Here is a 16,524-nt window from a genome sequence, read left to right as displayed (position 1 = left end):
CAAACTCCTGATCTCTGGTGATCCACCCGCCTGGGCCTCCCAAAGTGATAGGATTATAGGCCTAGAAGTGTATCTTTTAAGGCAGGTTTCCTTGAAGTACTGGGTCAACAGGTCAAGGCAAGAGCAGTTTTGTTAAATGTTGCCAAATTCTTCCTCAGAAAGGTTGTATCAGTTTGCATTCCCACCAGCAATGTATTAGAAAGTCTGTTTCCTCATAGCATCCCTAACCAGATACGTTGTCATACATTTTCATTTTCACCCATCTGATAGTCAAAAAGTGATACCCTTAGATCAAAGGGAAAAAAGTGGTATCTCTGGTTAACTTTGCATTTCTCTAATTACATGAAGCTGACCATCTCTTATGTTTAATCACCACACACACAAACACATGCACAGTTCACTGTCAAGTTTTCTCATTTTTTTCTTTCTTTTTTTTTTTTTTTTTTGCGAGGGAGTCTTCTTTTTTTTTTTTGGGACGGAGTCTCGCTCTGTCGCCCAGGCTGGAGTGCAGTGGCCACATCTCAGCTCACCGCAAGCTCCGCCTCCCGGGTTCACGCCATTCTCCTGCCTCAGCCTCCCGAGTAGCTGGGACTACAGGCGCCCGCCATCTCGCCCGGCTAGTTTTTTGTATTTTTTTTTTTTAGTAGAGACGGGGTTTCACTGTGTTAGCCAGGATGGTCTCGATCTCCTGACCTCGTGATCCGCCCCTCTCGGCCTCCCAAAGTGCTGGGATTACAGGCTTGAGCCACCGCACCCGGCCGGGAGTCTTGCTCTGTCATCAGATTGGAGTGCAGTGGCACAATCTCAGCTCACTGCAACCTCCGCCTCCTGGGTTCAAGCAATTCTCCTGCCTCAGCCTCCTGAACAGCTGGGACTAAAGGCGTGCACCACCAGCTAATTTTTGTATTTTTAGTAAAGACGGGGTTTCACATGTTGGCCAAGATGGTCTCAATCTCTTGACCTCGTCATCCGCTCACCTCAGCCTCCTAAAGTGCTGGGATTACAGGCGTGAGCCACCACGCCTGGCCAAAGTCTTCTCAGTTTTCTATTGGGCTTTGGTTCTTCATTCCTCAATTTAAGAGTTCTTCATATATTACAGATATAGACCCTTTATCTCTGATACACATTGCAAATCTGTTCTCTCAATTTGTCAGTTGTCTTTTGACTGTGGGATATTTTGCCAATCTAGCAAGAGCTCTTATAAACTGAGATCAGGGGATGCCTGGGGTTTGCAAATCTGAAATGGTATGCACATGGTATGTCTGTTTTTCTGAAAGGTCTGCAGTGTTCAGATTTCCAAAGGGTCCTGTGACCTGAGAGTGATTTTGCTGCTGCCCCACATCTTCCACTGGCCTAACTGTGCCCCACAGGACCACTCCTGCTGAATGACCTCTAAATTGTTGAAGGCATCTCTCACGTCTCTTGACTGTTCTCTTTCACAAGTTAGACACCCAATGAACTGGCTTCCAGATGCATATTGTCAGGTTGTGTCATTAGTGTGAATACTTATCCATGAATGCCTTCCTGGTTTTTTATACCTCTCACACACATGACAACAACAGGAGAGTATAATACTCTAGCTGTGGCCTGACCAGCACATAAAGGAGCACGACCACCACTTCTCAGTCCAGATAACACATTTCCCTTAATTATTTTAAGAGCAAATTGGCTTTTCCTGGCACAAAGTCAATTCTAATTGACCTGCTAAAACATGCAGGTCTTCCGTTTCCCCTTTCCCTGTAAGTACTTCTGTTTCTTTTCACTTGTGGAGATCACTTTTTGAAACCAAGTACAAAATGTTAACATTTATATCAATTAAATTTCATTCGGCTTTATACAATTCAAAATGGAATATACACCTGGTGGAGCTGGGAGGGAGAAAAGGCATGATTTTAAAAAACAACAGGGAGGCCGGGCGCAGTGGCTCACGCCTGTGATCCCAGCACTTTGGGAGGCTGAGGTGGGTGGACCACGAGGTCAGGAGATCGAGACCATCCTGGCTAACAGGGTGAAACCCCGTTTCTACTAAAAAAATACAAAAAATTAGCTGAGTGTGGTTGCGGGCGCCTGTAGTCCCAGCTACCCGGGAGGCTGAGGCAGGAGAATGGCATGAACCTGGGAGGTGGAGCTTGCAGTGAGACGAGATTGTGCCACTGCACTACAGCCTGGGTGACAGAGCAAGACTCCACCTCCAAAAAAAAAAAAGAACAGGGAGATAGTAATCTAGTTCTTAGGTTGGTTCTTACGTAAGCATGTGTATGTATATGTATGTATATATAAATATATATATGCATGTGTGTTTGTTATACTTTATGCATATTACACATGCTTTTATATCAAATATCACATTAAGAAACTTTTCTCTCCTGAAGTGGCAGGTCCCTAAATTGGGGGGAAAAAAAAAGAAACTTTTCTTAAGACTCAGCCCACCACATTAAGAAGCAACACAACCGGAACTTTGGGATCTTTAGTCTTTTACCTATTTAACTGTATTTTTAAAAGATAGGGCATCGGCCAGGTGCGGTGGCTCACCCTGTAATCCCAGCACTTTGGGAAGCTGAGGCAGGTGGATCACCTGAGGTCAGGAGTTCGAGACCAGCCTGACCAACATGGTGAAACCCTGTCTCTACTAAAAAAATACAAAAAAAATTAGCTGGGCATGGTGGCGGGCGCCTGAGTCCCAGCTACTCGGGAAGGTGAGGCAGGAGAATGGCGTGAACCCGGGAGGTGGAGCTTGCTGTGAGCTGAGATCGCACCATTGCACTCCAGCCTGGGCAACAAGAGCGAAACTCCATCTCAAAACAAAACAAAACAAAACAAAAGATAGGGCATCACGGTGTAAACTCAAATATCATGTTTAAATGTTACTTAATGCTTCATTCATTCCTAATCATAGTCACTGTATGAAGCCTACTAACAACAATTAACTGCCCTTTATGCTGTGTAAAGAAATGATGGATGTTATCAAGAGCAGGATGGGAGCGTAGCCCAGGCAGCCCAAAGAATATGAACTTGTTGGGGGTTTAGAGCAGGGGTTGGCAAATCACAGCCCTCAGGCCAGCAGCCTGTGCTAATAAATAAAGTTTTACTGGAATACAGTCACTTTCATTCATTTATGTATTGCTTCTGCCCACTTTATGCTACAATGGCAAAGCTGAGTTGTTCCAAAAGAGACCATATACGGCCTGGCATGGTGGCTCATGCCTGTAATCAATCCCAGCACGTTGGGAGGCTGAGGTGGGTGGATCACAGGTCAGGAGTTCAAAACCAGCCTGGTCAACACAGTGAAACTCTGTCTCTACTAAAAATACAAAAAAATTAGCCAGGCGTGGTGGCCGGCGCCTGTAATCCCAGCAACTCAGGAGGCTGAGGCAGGAGAATCGCTTGATCCCAGGAGGCGAAGGTTGCAGTGAGGCAAGATCACACCACTGCAATCTGGCCTGGGAGACAGTGCGAGACTCCATCTCAAAAAAAAACAACAAACAAAAAAGGAGACCACATGATCTGCAAAACCTAAAAGATTTACTATGTGGCCCCGACAGAAAAAGTTTGCTGACCCCTGGCTTAGAAAACCATCTAGTGGAGGGAGTCCGCTGGGCAGGTACATTCCTTTAAGAATCTGGAAGGCCCAACCGGGTGCGGTGGCTCATGCCTGTAACCCAGCATTTTGGAAGGCCGAGATGGTTGGATCACCTGAAGTCAGGGGTTCTAGACCAGCCTGGTTAACATGGTGAAGCCCCATCTCTACTAAAACTACAAAAATTAGCCGGGCGTGGTGGTAGGTGCCTATAATCCTAGCTAGTCAGGAAGCTGAGGCAGGAGAATCACTTAAACCCGGGAGGCGGAGGTTGCAGTGAGCCGAGATCTAACTACTGCACTCCAGCCAGGGCGACAGAGCAAGACTCTGTCTCAAAAAAAAAGAAAAAAGAATTTGGAGGGCCCAGCTCAGTGGCTCACGCCTGTAATCCCAGCACTTTGAGAAGCCGAGGTGTGAGGATTGCTTGAGCCGAGGAATTTGAGACCAGCCTAGGTAACATACTAAGACTCTGTCTCTATTAAAAAAAAAATTTTTTTTTGAGACCATCACACTATCATAGTTCACTTAGTCTCAACTAACCAATCTCTCTGGGTATAAATTAAAGCGCACATCGGCTGGTTATGGTGGCTCACGACTGTAATCCCACCACTTTAGAAGGCTATGGTGCGTGGATAACTTAAGTAAGCAGTTCGAGACCAGCCTGGCCACCATGACGAAACCCCATTGCTACTAAAAATGCAAAAAAATCAGCTGGGCATGGTGGCTCATGCCATAATCACAGCTATTTGGGAGGCTGAGGCAAGAGAATCGCTTGAACCTGGGAGGCAGAGGTTGCAGTGAGCCAAGATTGTTCCACTGCACTCCAGCCTGGGCGACAGAACGAGACCTTTTTTTTTTTTTTTAAAAAAAAAAAAAAAAAGGCTTCCCTTCAAAGGTTTCTCTGTAACACCTCACTCCAACCTACCAAAACATAAGGACTGAGTATATCTATATCATTTCTTAACATCAAATGCTGAAATACTACATGATTTTCACAGACTCAATATTTCATATACAGTCACTGCTTCAGAGAAGTGACACTTTTTTACTAAGAACTTCCTCTCTTCAAGTGTCTGATACGACACAAATGTTTTTTTAAAAGATCATCAAAACAAAGTTAACTTCAAAATCAACATTTCGGAAATGTTTCAAGAATAAATCATAAGCTAACCGTCAGCATCTGTATTTTATCAAGAGAAAGCTGTCATTCACACTCAACTCTTCTGAATGGAGATTTCATTTCTTACCTGACTTGGGCTAATCTTTTCTTCAGCAGCTGTGGAATGTTGATGTGGATCTTCCTTTGCTCCCTCAGAAGGTTCTCTTACAATTTCCGCCTGGCCCCCTGGATCTCTGAAGACCTTTGGCTCCATGCTCTTGGTTCTCTTTGCCCTATCCAAGATCCCAGATGCCACAGAACCTCCTGCTGTGGAGTCCACTAACCCACATTGCCCAGGCTCACTCCCAGGATCCAAGGTTTCATAGGTTTCTTCACAACAACTCTCCACACGAGTCCTCTGCAGCTCCAAGGGCAATGCCCTACTCTGACTTAAAAGAGGGCTTGAGGCTCCAGGTTTTACATTTGGAATCACACTTGGCTCAGGATCAGCATGAAGCTCTCTGGAGACACTTACTGGGAGTTCAGAGTATAATTCCTGTACCACGGCAGACATGGAGGAATCAAGTGGAACTGGCTGAGTCTCTACTCCAGATGACAGCATTAGGGCAGATGCAGATTATGGAGTCAAGTCTTTTATATCAAACGATTCACCCTGACACAAATCACAGGAAGGGATAAAAGTTTAAAACCTTGATAGGTTAGAAGAAGGCTGCCTCAGTTCAAACCGGCTACAATGAAGAAAATAAGTTCTACTTTAAATGCTAGCATCATCTGGCACCAAAAATTTCTCCTTGATGAATTTGTAGAAAAATAAATACCTTAACCTTTAATAGGCATTTGACTAACCTCAATTCAAATACTGTCTTATGAACAATTCTTAATTTAAATGTGAAGGGCCAGCCAATGTAGATGAGAATAAGACATGCCTGAAGCATCCAAGGATAGACCTGATGTAAATTTGAAAATAAAGACGGTTTTCTGTTTGTTTTCATGGGCATGAACCTTACCTCTTTTGTTCGCTGCTATATCCCCATGCTATCCCATAGTACATACTCAGCAAATATTTGTTGAACATATACTGAGGGACTCTGGAAAATTTCATATACTGACTTTTCCTTTTTGAGGGAGGATAGGGATAAAGTGGGATTCCATTCCTTTACTGCTTACTAAATACTTGAGCTCTCTCTACCCAGCCTAGCACGAGAAACTACTAAACCAGCTCGTTAGCAGAATCCTTCCTGATTTTTATTCTGCATCTTCAGATTTTCCAAGTGTTTTCCACAGTCGTCACTCATTTGATTCTCATAACAACCCTATCAGCTTTTTGTTATAGATCCTAACACCACACCTGAGGAGGTTAAATATGACCTGCCTAAAATATTACATGGTTGTCTGAGAGAATGGAGGTGAAGGTGTATCAAGAAAGAGCTTCCACTGTGTTCATAATGTTTCATTTCTTACATTGAATGGTAGCAACAGGTTATTTGCTGAAACACTTATATCTAAGCAGTTTGTAACACTACACTATACAAGTAGCCAAAACACACACATACTCAGGGCCAGGGGTTCTTGACTTGTAACTTTTCCAGTTCAGTGTACCAAACATGCAGTTTCCACAACAACAAAATCCACTTTGACCATTCTGATCAGTCTGAATGTTTACAGGCCTTGAAATAAATCTTGCCTAAGTAGGGGGGAAAAAAATCTGCTTTGACCTGACCAAGGCAGAAATTGGTTAGCCAGATAAGATACTTCAAGCTTTCATTTCTTTTTAGACAGGATCTTGCTCTGTCACCCAGGCTAGAGTACCGTGGTGCAATCGTTCCTCATCGCAGTCTCCCTCTCCCAGACTCAAGTGACCCTCCTGCCTCAGCCTCCTGTAGCTGGGACAGGTGCACATCACCACACCTGGCTAATTTTTTTATTTTTTTGAGACGGAGTCTCGCTCTGTCACCCAGGCTGGAGTGCAGTGGCGTGATCTCGGCTCACTGCAATCTCCGCCTCCCAGGTTCAAGTGATTCTTCTGCCTCAGCCTCCTGAGTAGCTGGGACTACAGGCGTGTGCCACCACGCCTGGCTAATTTTTGTATTTTTAGTAGAGACAAGGTTTCACCATGTTGGCCAGGTTGGTCTTGAACTCCTGACCTCATAATCTGCCCACCTCGCCTTCCAAAGTGCTGGGATTACAGGCATGAGCCACTGTGCCTGGCCACACCTGGCTAGTTTTTTTTTTTTTGGTGGAGACAAGTTTTGATACGTTGTCCAGGATGGTCTCCAACTCCTGAGCTCAAGCAATCCTCCTGCCTTGGCCCCGCAAAGTGCTGGGATTATAGGCACGAGTCACCATGCCTGACCCACACTTTCATTCTTGATGCTTTCCCTAACCCTAAACAAAAGGAGAGAAAAGATGAACTTTAATGAACCTTCCCAAAGGTAAAAAAGCATAACGTTATAATACTAACTTAAATACCAGAAGTGATAAGAAATCAGATTGCTGTTCCATGATGTTTAGGTAACACAGAAAGGCAAATTTAAAAAATTAAATCCAAAACATTAGGCTGGGTGCAGTGGCTCGCACCTGTAATCCCAGCACTTTGGGAGGCTGAGGCAGGCAGATCACTTGAAGTCAGGAGTTCGAGAACAGCCTGATCAATATGGTGAAATCCAGTCTCTACTAAAAATACCAAAATTAGCTGGGCATGGTGGCAGGCTACTTGGGAGGCTGAGGTACGAGAATCACTTGAACCCAGGAGGTGGAGGTTGCAGTGAGCCGAGATCGCGCTACTGCACTCCAGCCTGGGCAACAAAGCAAGACTCCCATCTCAAAGAAAAAAATGAACAAGCAACAAAACAAAACATTACCAAGAGATAAACTGTGTGTATAGGGCAAGAACGAGAATCAAATGAGATTTCGGATGTGAAAAGCTTTCATAAACAGTGCTGTAAGGCTGGGTGCAGCGGCTCATGCCTATAATCCCAGCACTTTGGGAGGCCCAGGCAGGCGGATCACCTAAGGTCAGGAGTTAGAGACCAACCTGGCCAACACGGTGAAACCCTGTCTCTACTAAAAAGAAAATTAGCTGGGCACGACGGCAGGTGCCTGTAGTCCCAGCTACTCGGGAGGCTGAGGCAGGAGAATTACTTGAACCCGGGAGGCGGAGGTTGCAGCGAGCCAAGATCATACCACTGCACTCCAGCCTGGGTGACAGAGCCAAACTCTGTCTCAAAAACAGTGCTGAGAGAAATGTATCCCTTTTAGATCTAGAATCTTCCCCTTTCTCCTTTATTTCCAGATAAAGATCTTTCTAGGGGCACTTCAGATTTTAGGCCATTTGTGTGTGTGTGTGTGTAAGGTGGGGGATGGGGGAGGCTAGTAGAGATAATGTGGAGTTGCTATTTGATGCCAAAAATAAGTAGGAAGTACTCAATTTTAATTTGGTTCAGTTTTCCTTTCCCAACAACATACACAGTCCATTTTTCAGCTGTCACAGCACATACAGATTTGAAGAGTAAATGCAGGAAAGGATACGGCAAAAGAGCAGATTTTTCTTTTTTTTTTTTTTTGAGACGGAGTCTCGCTCTGTCGCCCAGGCTGGAGTGCAGTGGCGTGATCTCGGCTCACTGCAAGCTCCACCTCCCGGGTTCACGCCATTCTCCCGCCTCAGCCTCCGAGTAGCTGGGACTACAGGCGCCCGCCACCACGCCCGGCTAGTTTTTTTTTTGTATTTTTAGTAGAGACGGGGTTTCACCATGTTAGCCAGGATGGTCTCGATCTCCTGACCTCGTGATCCACCCGCCTCGGCCTCCCAAAGTGCTGGGATTACAAGGAGCAGATTTTTCAAAGGAGATGGCCTCCTTGGGTCTCTGCCACCTTATGCATCTGACCCTGCCTACCACACAGACATGGGTGTTCTTAAAACTTAATCCTTGATTCCTCCCTTTTTAGGCTTCACTTTCTTGATAACCTCATCTTTTTCTCCAGCCTCTGTGATGAGGATGACTCAAAACTCTTCCTTTTTTTCTTTTTTGGGATGGAGTCTTGCTCTGTTGCCCAGGCTGGATGGAGTGCAGTGGCGCCATCTCGGCTCACTGCAATCTCCGCCTCCCAGGTTCAAGGATTATCCTGCCTCTATCTCCTGAATAGTTGGGATTACAGGCATGTAATTAGCCATCATGCCTGGCTAATTTTTGTATTTTTAGTAGAGATGGGGTTTCACCATGTTGGCCAGGTGGTCTTGAACTCCTGACCTCAAGTAATCTGCCCGCCTCGGCCTCCTAAAGTGCTGGGATTAAGGGTGTGAGCCACTGCACCTGGCCTAAAACTCTTCCTTTAAGCACAGAGTTACCATAGACTCAGCAATTCCCCTCATAGGTATATATGCACAAAACATACGTCCACATAAAAATTTGTACACAAATGTCTTTAGCAGCACTACTCACAATAGTCAAAAAGTAGAAACAATCCAAATATCCATCAACTGATGGATGCATAAACAAAATGTGGTACAGCCATACAATAGAATATTATTCAACCATAAAAAGGAATGGAGAAATAATACATGTTACAACACGAATGAACCTTGAAGACATTATGCTAAGTTAAAGAAGCCAGTCACAGAAGATCACATATTACAAGATCCCCTGCATAGGAATGTCTAGAATTGGCAAATCTTACTACGAACCCAGCTATTAACAGGGGAGGATCACACCCATGAGAGGCCAAGGTGGGCAGATCACGAGGTCAGGAGTTGGGAGACCATCCTGGGTAATACGGTGATACCCCATCTCCACTAAAAATACAAAAAATTAGCTGGGCATGGTGGCACGTGCCTGTAGTCCCAGCTGCTCTGGAGGCTGACGCAGGAGAATTGCTTGAACCTGGGAGGCAGAGGTTGCAGTGAGCCAAGATTGCGCGACTGCACTCCAGCCTGGGAGACAAGAGCGAACTCCGTCCAAAAAAAAAAAGGCTGGGATTCTTGGAGAAATCAGGAGTGGACAGCTGATGGACACAGAGTTCCTTTTTCGAGTAATAAAAATTTTCTAAAGTTGATTATGGTGATGGTTGTAGAACTCTGCGACTATACCAAAAACCACTGACTGGTACAATTTAAATCAGTCAATTGTCTGGCATATGAACTAAATCTTTTTTTTTTTTTTTTTTTTTTTGAGACGGAGTCTCGCTGTGTCGCCCAGGCTGGAGTGCAGTGGCCGGATCAAAGCTCTGCCTCCCGGGTTTTTATGCCATTCTCCTGCCTCAGCCTCCCAAGTAGCCGGGACTACAGGCGCCCGCCACCTCGCCCGGCTAGTTTTTTGTATTTTTTAGTAGAGACGGGGTTTCACCGTGTTAGCCAGGATGGTCTCGAACTCCTGACCCCGTGATCCGCCCGTCTCGGCCCCCAAAGTGCTGGGATTACAGGCTTGAGCCACCGCGCCCGGCCTTGAATTAAATCTTAACAAAAATAATTTCTTTTAAAAAAGAAGCCTGACCAGAAGCGGTGGCTCACACCTGTAATCCCAGCACTTTGGGAGGCCGAGGTGGGTGGATCACCCGAGGTCAGGAGTTCCAGACCAGAATGGCCAACAAGGTAAAACCCCGTCTCTACTAAAAATCCAAAAAATTAGCTGGGCGTGTTGGTGAACACCTGTAATCCCAGCTACTTGGGAGGCTGAGGCAGGAGAATTGCTTGAACCTGGAAGGCAGAGGTTGCAGTGACCTGAGATGGGGCCACTGCATTCCAGACTGGGTGACACAGAGAGACCCTGTCTCAAAAAAAAAAAGGAACCTGACCCTGACCCCAACCTTTCTCTCAATTCCTAACCTACATTTCACTTGCAAGAATGGCACCCCCAAAACTTACCATGTTTAAAACACAATTCATTCAATCTATTGAATAACTGAGTCTTTCTACATGCAAACAGCTTTGAGAAACAAGGATAAATAAGATGCCCTCAGTAAACTTACACGCTCATTCCTTCTTTTTTTTTAAAAAAAAAAAAAAAAAAAAGAGTCAGGGTCTTGCTGTGTCACCCAGGCTGGAGTGTGGTGGTGCAATCATAGCTCACTATAACCTTGAACTCCTGGGCTCAAGTAATCCTTCCGCCTCAGCATGCCTGGCTAATTTTTTTTTTTTTTTTTTTTTTGAGACGGAGTTTCCCTCTTGTTGCCCAGGTGGGAGTGCAACACTGAGATCTCTGCTCACCACAATCTCCACCTCCTGGGTTCAAGCGATTCTCCTGCTCCAACCTCCTGAGTAGCTGGGATTACAGGCATTCGCCACCACGCCCAGCTAATTTTGTATTTTTAGTAGAGACGGGGTTTCTCCATGTTGGTCAGTCTGATCTCAAACTCCTGACCTCAAGTGATCAGCCCGCCTTGGCCTCCCAAACTGCTGGGATTACAGGTGAGAGCCACTGTGCCTGGCCTAATTTTTTTTTTTTTTGTAGATAATTTTGTAGGTCTTGTTATGTTGCCCAGGCTGGTCTCAAACTCCTGGGTTCAAGCAATCCTCCCACCTGAGCCTCCCAAAAGTGCTGGAATTACAAGCGTGAGCCACTATGACTAGCCACATGCTTATTCTTAATCCTGTTGCTTCTCAGAAAACACATCATCATTATTCTGGAGCTCAGATTTGAATGAATCCCCAGCCATAACCATATCTGACTTCCCCTCACCATTCAATCAGCACTTGCAGCCTGTGGACTCAACTCCCTGCAGTGTTTCTAGTAAATTCTACTCCTTTCCATCCCCAAGGTTCTAGCTCAACATTTTGTTCCAAATGTTGCTCCACATAGAGTCATGCACAAATACAGGTTTACTAAACAGATCTTTATCATAGAGAGTCAATACTGACAATCACATAAAATGGTTCATCTCTTGATACTCCTGTTCGGACCAAATTCTAAGAATTTTCAACCTGTAAAACAACTAGCCACACTGGCTAGAGAAGCAAAACAGACACCCCCTCCTTTTTCTCCTGGACTAATTCTGGGTCCTCAAATTTCTGAGCAGAATTGCAGATCTGTTACCAAGAACAGCTGGACCGTTCAGAAGTGAGGTGATATTTAGAGGCAAGCCTATAGTGGCAGGTTAAACTTATTTTCAGCTCAGTAGCTTACACCATCTATCAAAATATTGATAATGCTACAAGGCTGCAGTAACAGAACCCGATTTTGAGAAGACATTCAAGTTCTTTAAAACTAAATTTCTGAATGCAATGGAGCAATCTAAAAGGATGATGTAAAAATATATCTCTACAGCGAGGCTTGGTGGCTCATGCCTGTAATACCAGCAGTTTGGGAGGCTGAGGTGGGCAGATCACTTGAGGTCAAGAGTTCAAGACCAGCCTGACCAACACAGTGAAACCCTATCTCTACTAAAAAATGTAAAAATTAGCCGGGCATGGTGGCAGGAGCCTGTAATCTCAGCTACTTGGGAGGGTAAGGCACAAGAATCCCTGGAACCTGGGAGGCGGAGGTTGCAGTGAGCAGAGATCATGACACTGTACTTTAGCCTGGGCAACAGAGGGAGACTCAGTCTCAAAACAAAACAAAACAAAACAAAACAAAAAAAATATATATATATGTAAGGCAAATATCACAGTGTCACCTTGGACAAAAGCATCACCAATGACTTATCTGCATGTTGAACTTAACTTCAAACTGTGGACTCAAGCAATCCTCCTGCCTCAGCCTCCTAAGCAGCCAGGACTACAGGTGCGAGGCAGTGAACCCAGCAAATACTTTTATTTTTTGTAGAGACAGGGTCTCACTACATTGCCCAGGCTGGTCTTGAGCTCCTGGCCTCAACTGATTCTGCCACCAGAGTGAGCTGCTGCACCCAGCCTTGTACTTAAGTTTTCAAAACAGTGAGTATATATTACTTATGTTAAAATGTCTAACCATTATTTCTCAAGATCTAAATGCACAGCAATAAAAACAGCTGGTAAGTTTATTATCCTTTTGTTTTATCAGTATTTTTCCAGCTGTCAGCTCTCTGCCTTAACCATCAATGTTTTTACATTAAAGTGTTCAGTGTGAAGTGAAAGGGAAGAGTGAGTAACACATGCCTATAAAATGTAGACAGGGATTTACAGCTTAATCTTTGCTAATCACTTATATCAACCTATTGGGTGAGGATACCAGATAATTACCTAGTTTGAGGTATAGGCAAAAAATAAACCATAGATTTATGAATGACTCTTGACAGCTGCTACTGGCTTGTCTTTATCACAACACAAACAAGTACTGTATTAGATTGTGTAGGGAATGGAGTTATTCCCAAAAAGTGACTAATACTTATAGGAAGTATGAAAATTATTATTATTCCAGTAAAAGTAGAAATTATTTTATGTTGAGGACAATTATTTCATGCTCGCTCTTTGCAAATGCACAAATACTTCTCCCAGCAGTCTTTTTTTTTTTTTTTTGACACGGAGTCTCGCCGTTGCCCAGGATGGAGTGCGGTGGCGCGATCTTGGCTCACTGCAAGCTCTGCCTCCTGGGTTCACGCCATTCTCCTACCTCAGTCTCCCAAGTATAGCTGGGACTACGAGTGCCTGACACCATGCCCGGCTAATTTTTTGTTTGTTTGTTTTTTGTATTTTTAGTAGAGACAGGGTTTGACCGTGTTAGCCAGGACGGTCTCGATCTCCTGATCTCGTGATCTGCCCGCCTCAGCCTCCCAAAGTGCTAGGATTACAGGCCTGAGCCACTGCACCCGGCCCTCTCTCAGCAGTCTTTTTTTTTTTTTTTTGAGACAGAGTCTTGCTCTATTGCCCAGGCTGAAGTGCAATGGCACGATCTTGGCTCATGCAACCTCCACCTCCCGGGTTCAAGCGATTCTTCTCCCTCGGCCTCCTGAGTAGCTGGGATTACAGGTGCCTGCCACCACGCCCGGCTAATTTTTTGTAATTTTAGTAGAGATGGGGTTTCACTGTGTTAGCTAGGATGGTCTTGATCTCCTGACCTCGTGATCTGCCCACCTCAACCTCCCGAAGTGCTGGGATTATAAGCGTGAGTGAGCCACTGTGCCCGGCCTAACTGCTGGTCTCTTCAGCAGGAAGCCAGGGTCCCTTATCCTGCTCCCACATACTAGCTGCTGAGTCTTGAGTGTGTTAAGTGAAAGTTAAGTGAACTTTCCCGGGCTTGTTTTTCACATATTCATCAAAATAAGTTCAAAGGGTCCTATCACCCATAAAAAATCCCAAGACTCCAAAGAATAACTTTTCTATTTCCCTTTGTTTCAGAAAAGCACACCTACAGACACCAACAATGGTGGTATAGAGCTCCCACTAATCCCCTCTGCAATTACTCGAAGGCATTTGAGGTAATTTAAGAACACTTTACATATAAAAAAAGATGGTAAGCTTTCCTTTAGCGTGCTTTCAGGTAATTTGGCAGTGTTAATTCCTAGCCCACCAAAAAAACAAAAACAGGAAAACAAACCTACCAGTGAAGGATTAACATTGCTGCTCTCAATCTCATCAGAATACATTTTATAACACTAAAAACCTGACAAAGTGGCAACTTTTAGTCATTCAAACACTCCCCAAAAGTTCTAGAGGTCGAAAATTTACAACAGGCAAAAAATAAGAAAGAAAAAAAAAAAAAACAAAAAAAACAACAAAACCCACAAAGAAAACAGAACCTAAAACCGTGTGCCCCAACAATCCCGAATCTGAAAGTCTCCCCTCCCTTTAATTCCAAAGCAAAGGGGCTGTTAATAACACTAGGCACTGCCATGCTTGCTTCAGGGAACAATACTCACAATAATGACCAGGCCCTCAGAAGCTCGCAATACTCTTTTCACCTTGAGAAAGGGGCTTTCTTTTCCAAAGATTCAGACATTGTAGTCATTCCCTCCGTGAGGGAATTTGGAGAATGGGCCTCTTCTTGAGAAAGAGAAAGAAGAGTCTTTTAATAAAATCCCAAGACAAACTGAAAGTGAGGCAGGGAAGTTCATACACTAAACAGGGCCAAGCGCTTCAACGAGGAGCGTGCAGAAAATCTCAAAAGCATCAAGGACTATTTCCCATTTCCTCCCTTTAATAACATCCAGAAAAAGGATCCCTCTGTCTCCACGTAAGGAGTGAAACCGTGGAAAAGTTCCTGATTCCTACTGACAGAGGCTTCCTGTATAAAAGATTTTCATCTCTTTTACAAAGGAAAAGGAGAAAAGAAACAATCTGTGTCATTCTGGATATACAAGAGGGAAGAGATGGCTCCTCAAAGGTACAGAGTCTTCATTTTCTTGGGAGAGCAAAAGAAAGGAAGAACTTGGAATCGCCCACTTGGGGGGTGGGAAGGACGTGCAGATGGAATATTTTTTGTCACTACAGTAAGTCAGGGAGTGGGAGAGGACATCTCCAACCAGTCAGGAAGAAGTGATACCTTCTGTGGACAAAGGAAGGGCTGGCTTCTGGCATCAGGTCTCCCTTTCTCTTAAGAGGACAGACCTGTTTCCAAAAGCTAAGTCTTTTTTTCTTGATTATTTTCATTGATGCTCTCTTTGTTAATGGGGGGGGGTATTGTACAGTAGGATCTAAGGGGACTGGAAATGTCTCTTTCTCTAACCCCTAAGTGGGAGGGAGTCTTCCACTCCAGTGAGAAAGGATGCTCGAACACTTGTGATGGGGGTTGGGAGGGGCACGCATGGAAAAATATGCTTCTCGGTGCAAGATATTAATTTTCTTTTTTAACAGATGAAGTTAAGAGTAACAGCAACAGCTTACCAAAAGCTTACTATGTAATTAGTATTTACACAAATGCTCCCTTAGCCCGCATGACAATTTTAAGAAAACAGAACCCAAATTGGAGATGGACTGAGATTGAGACAAGTTAAACAAATAGTCAAGGTCACAAAGATGTTAAGTGAGAGACCCAGGTTTGTAACTATCACACTCCAAAAGCCATGCTCTTAATTGTGCAAGGGAAAGGAGCTCACTGCACACCAAGAGGCTTAAAGGGAAGAAGAGAAGCGAGGCTCCCTCTGTGGACATCGCGATGGGAGAGGGAGAAAGGTTGACTTCTGATACCATAAAGTAAATTTTCAGGGTCTTCCTCTCCGTATCTTGGGGTACACGTGAAAAATAAAGGAGGAAGGTAAGTCTCTTTCTTACTGGGAAGAAAGATCCCCTCTGTCACTTTCAGGCAAGTTGAGTCTCACTCTTCACCTGGGGGACGCTGACCAAAGTTGGGGGAAAGGTCTCATTTAGGGGTTATCTCTTACTCCTCCTCAGGATAAGTTCAGAATGCCCCTCGAACCCCGGGAGTGGGTCTCCCTCTGCTGACCAACGGATGAGCGCTAAGAAAGAGCGTACGCCTCCGATAAGGGGCGTCGTCCTCTGCGAGGAGATAAGTTGGGGGATCCCTGTCGTATCGAGGTTGAAGAGGAGTCTCTCTCCCGCGTCGGAGCCATGACTTGGAGAAGCCGCTTTTCTCTCTAGCGACGCGGGGCCTGGTCTCCTCCCTCTCCCTGGGTCGTTCCGCCGCCCACAGGGCAGCCTTGGTTCCTTTCCGCGCCCCAAGAAGGCTGGGGGCCCGGACTCCCCTTTAGCCAGCACCACCCGGCGGAGGGTCCCTTTAGGGCGGAGTGGGGCGGGGCGGCTACGCCCGAAGCCTTCCAGTCCCCGGCCTCTTACCCTGAGACCTGCTCCGCGGCCCGCGCTTGCCCAGCCAGCTCAGCCTCTGCAGCTGCAGCCCAGTCGTCGCCAAGTCTACCTGAGCCTACGGAGCCGACAGAGCCCGGGGACGCTCCGGCCGCCGCCACCTCTTCGTCTCTATGGTCCCCCTGCACTTCCTCATCCGGGGCCCGAGCCAGCCATGCGGAC

The 16,524-nt window shown here is 45.3% G+C and overlaps 1 protein-coding gene and 1 long non-coding RNA gene across 7 annotated transcripts in view; one reads left to right on the top strand and one right to left on the bottom strand.

Annotated features, from left to right (window-relative positions):
• Positions 1-14,885, top strand: part of LOC144331789 (uncharacterized) — a 38,942-nt gene extending 24,057 nt beyond the window's left edge. The window contains exon 3 of the long non-coding RNA XR_013399288.1: positions 13,714-14,885. This is a non-coding gene — a long non-coding RNA (uncharacterized LOC144331789). The remainder of the gene's footprint in view (positions 1-13,713) is intronic.
• Positions 1-16,475, bottom strand: part of PRR14L (proline rich 14 like) — a 72,430-nt gene extending 55,955 nt beyond the window's left edge. For 2 of the 6 annotated variants that reach the window (XM_015150089.3, XM_015150092.3), the window contains exons 1-2: positions 16,336-16,475; positions 4,825-5,349 (exon numbers count right to left, since the gene is read on the bottom strand). In XM_015150089.3, coding sequence (XP_015005575.3) covers positions 4,825-5,298 — 474 coding nt within the window. In that variant the 5' untranslated portion in view covers positions 5,299-5,349; positions 16,336-16,475. Of the gene's footprint in view, positions 1-4,824; positions 5,350-14,462; positions 14,587-16,335 lie in introns of all 6 variants that reach the window. The other 4 variants (XM_077949887.1, XM_077949886.1, XM_077949885.1 and 1 more) reach the window with 3 other exon arrangements.
• Between the last annotated feature and the right edge of the window lie 49 nt (positions 16,476-16,524).

Source organism: Macaca mulatta, chromosome 10, assembly GCF_049350105.2.
Source record: "Macaca mulatta isolate MMU2019108-1 chromosome 10, T2T-MMU8v2.0, whole genome shotgun sequence".
Taxonomy (NCBI): domain Eukaryota; kingdom Metazoa; phylum Chordata; class Mammalia; order Primates; family Cercopithecidae; genus Macaca; species Macaca mulatta.
Note: the sequence above shows the minus strand (reverse complement) of the source record. Positions and strands in the feature narration are given on the sequence as shown.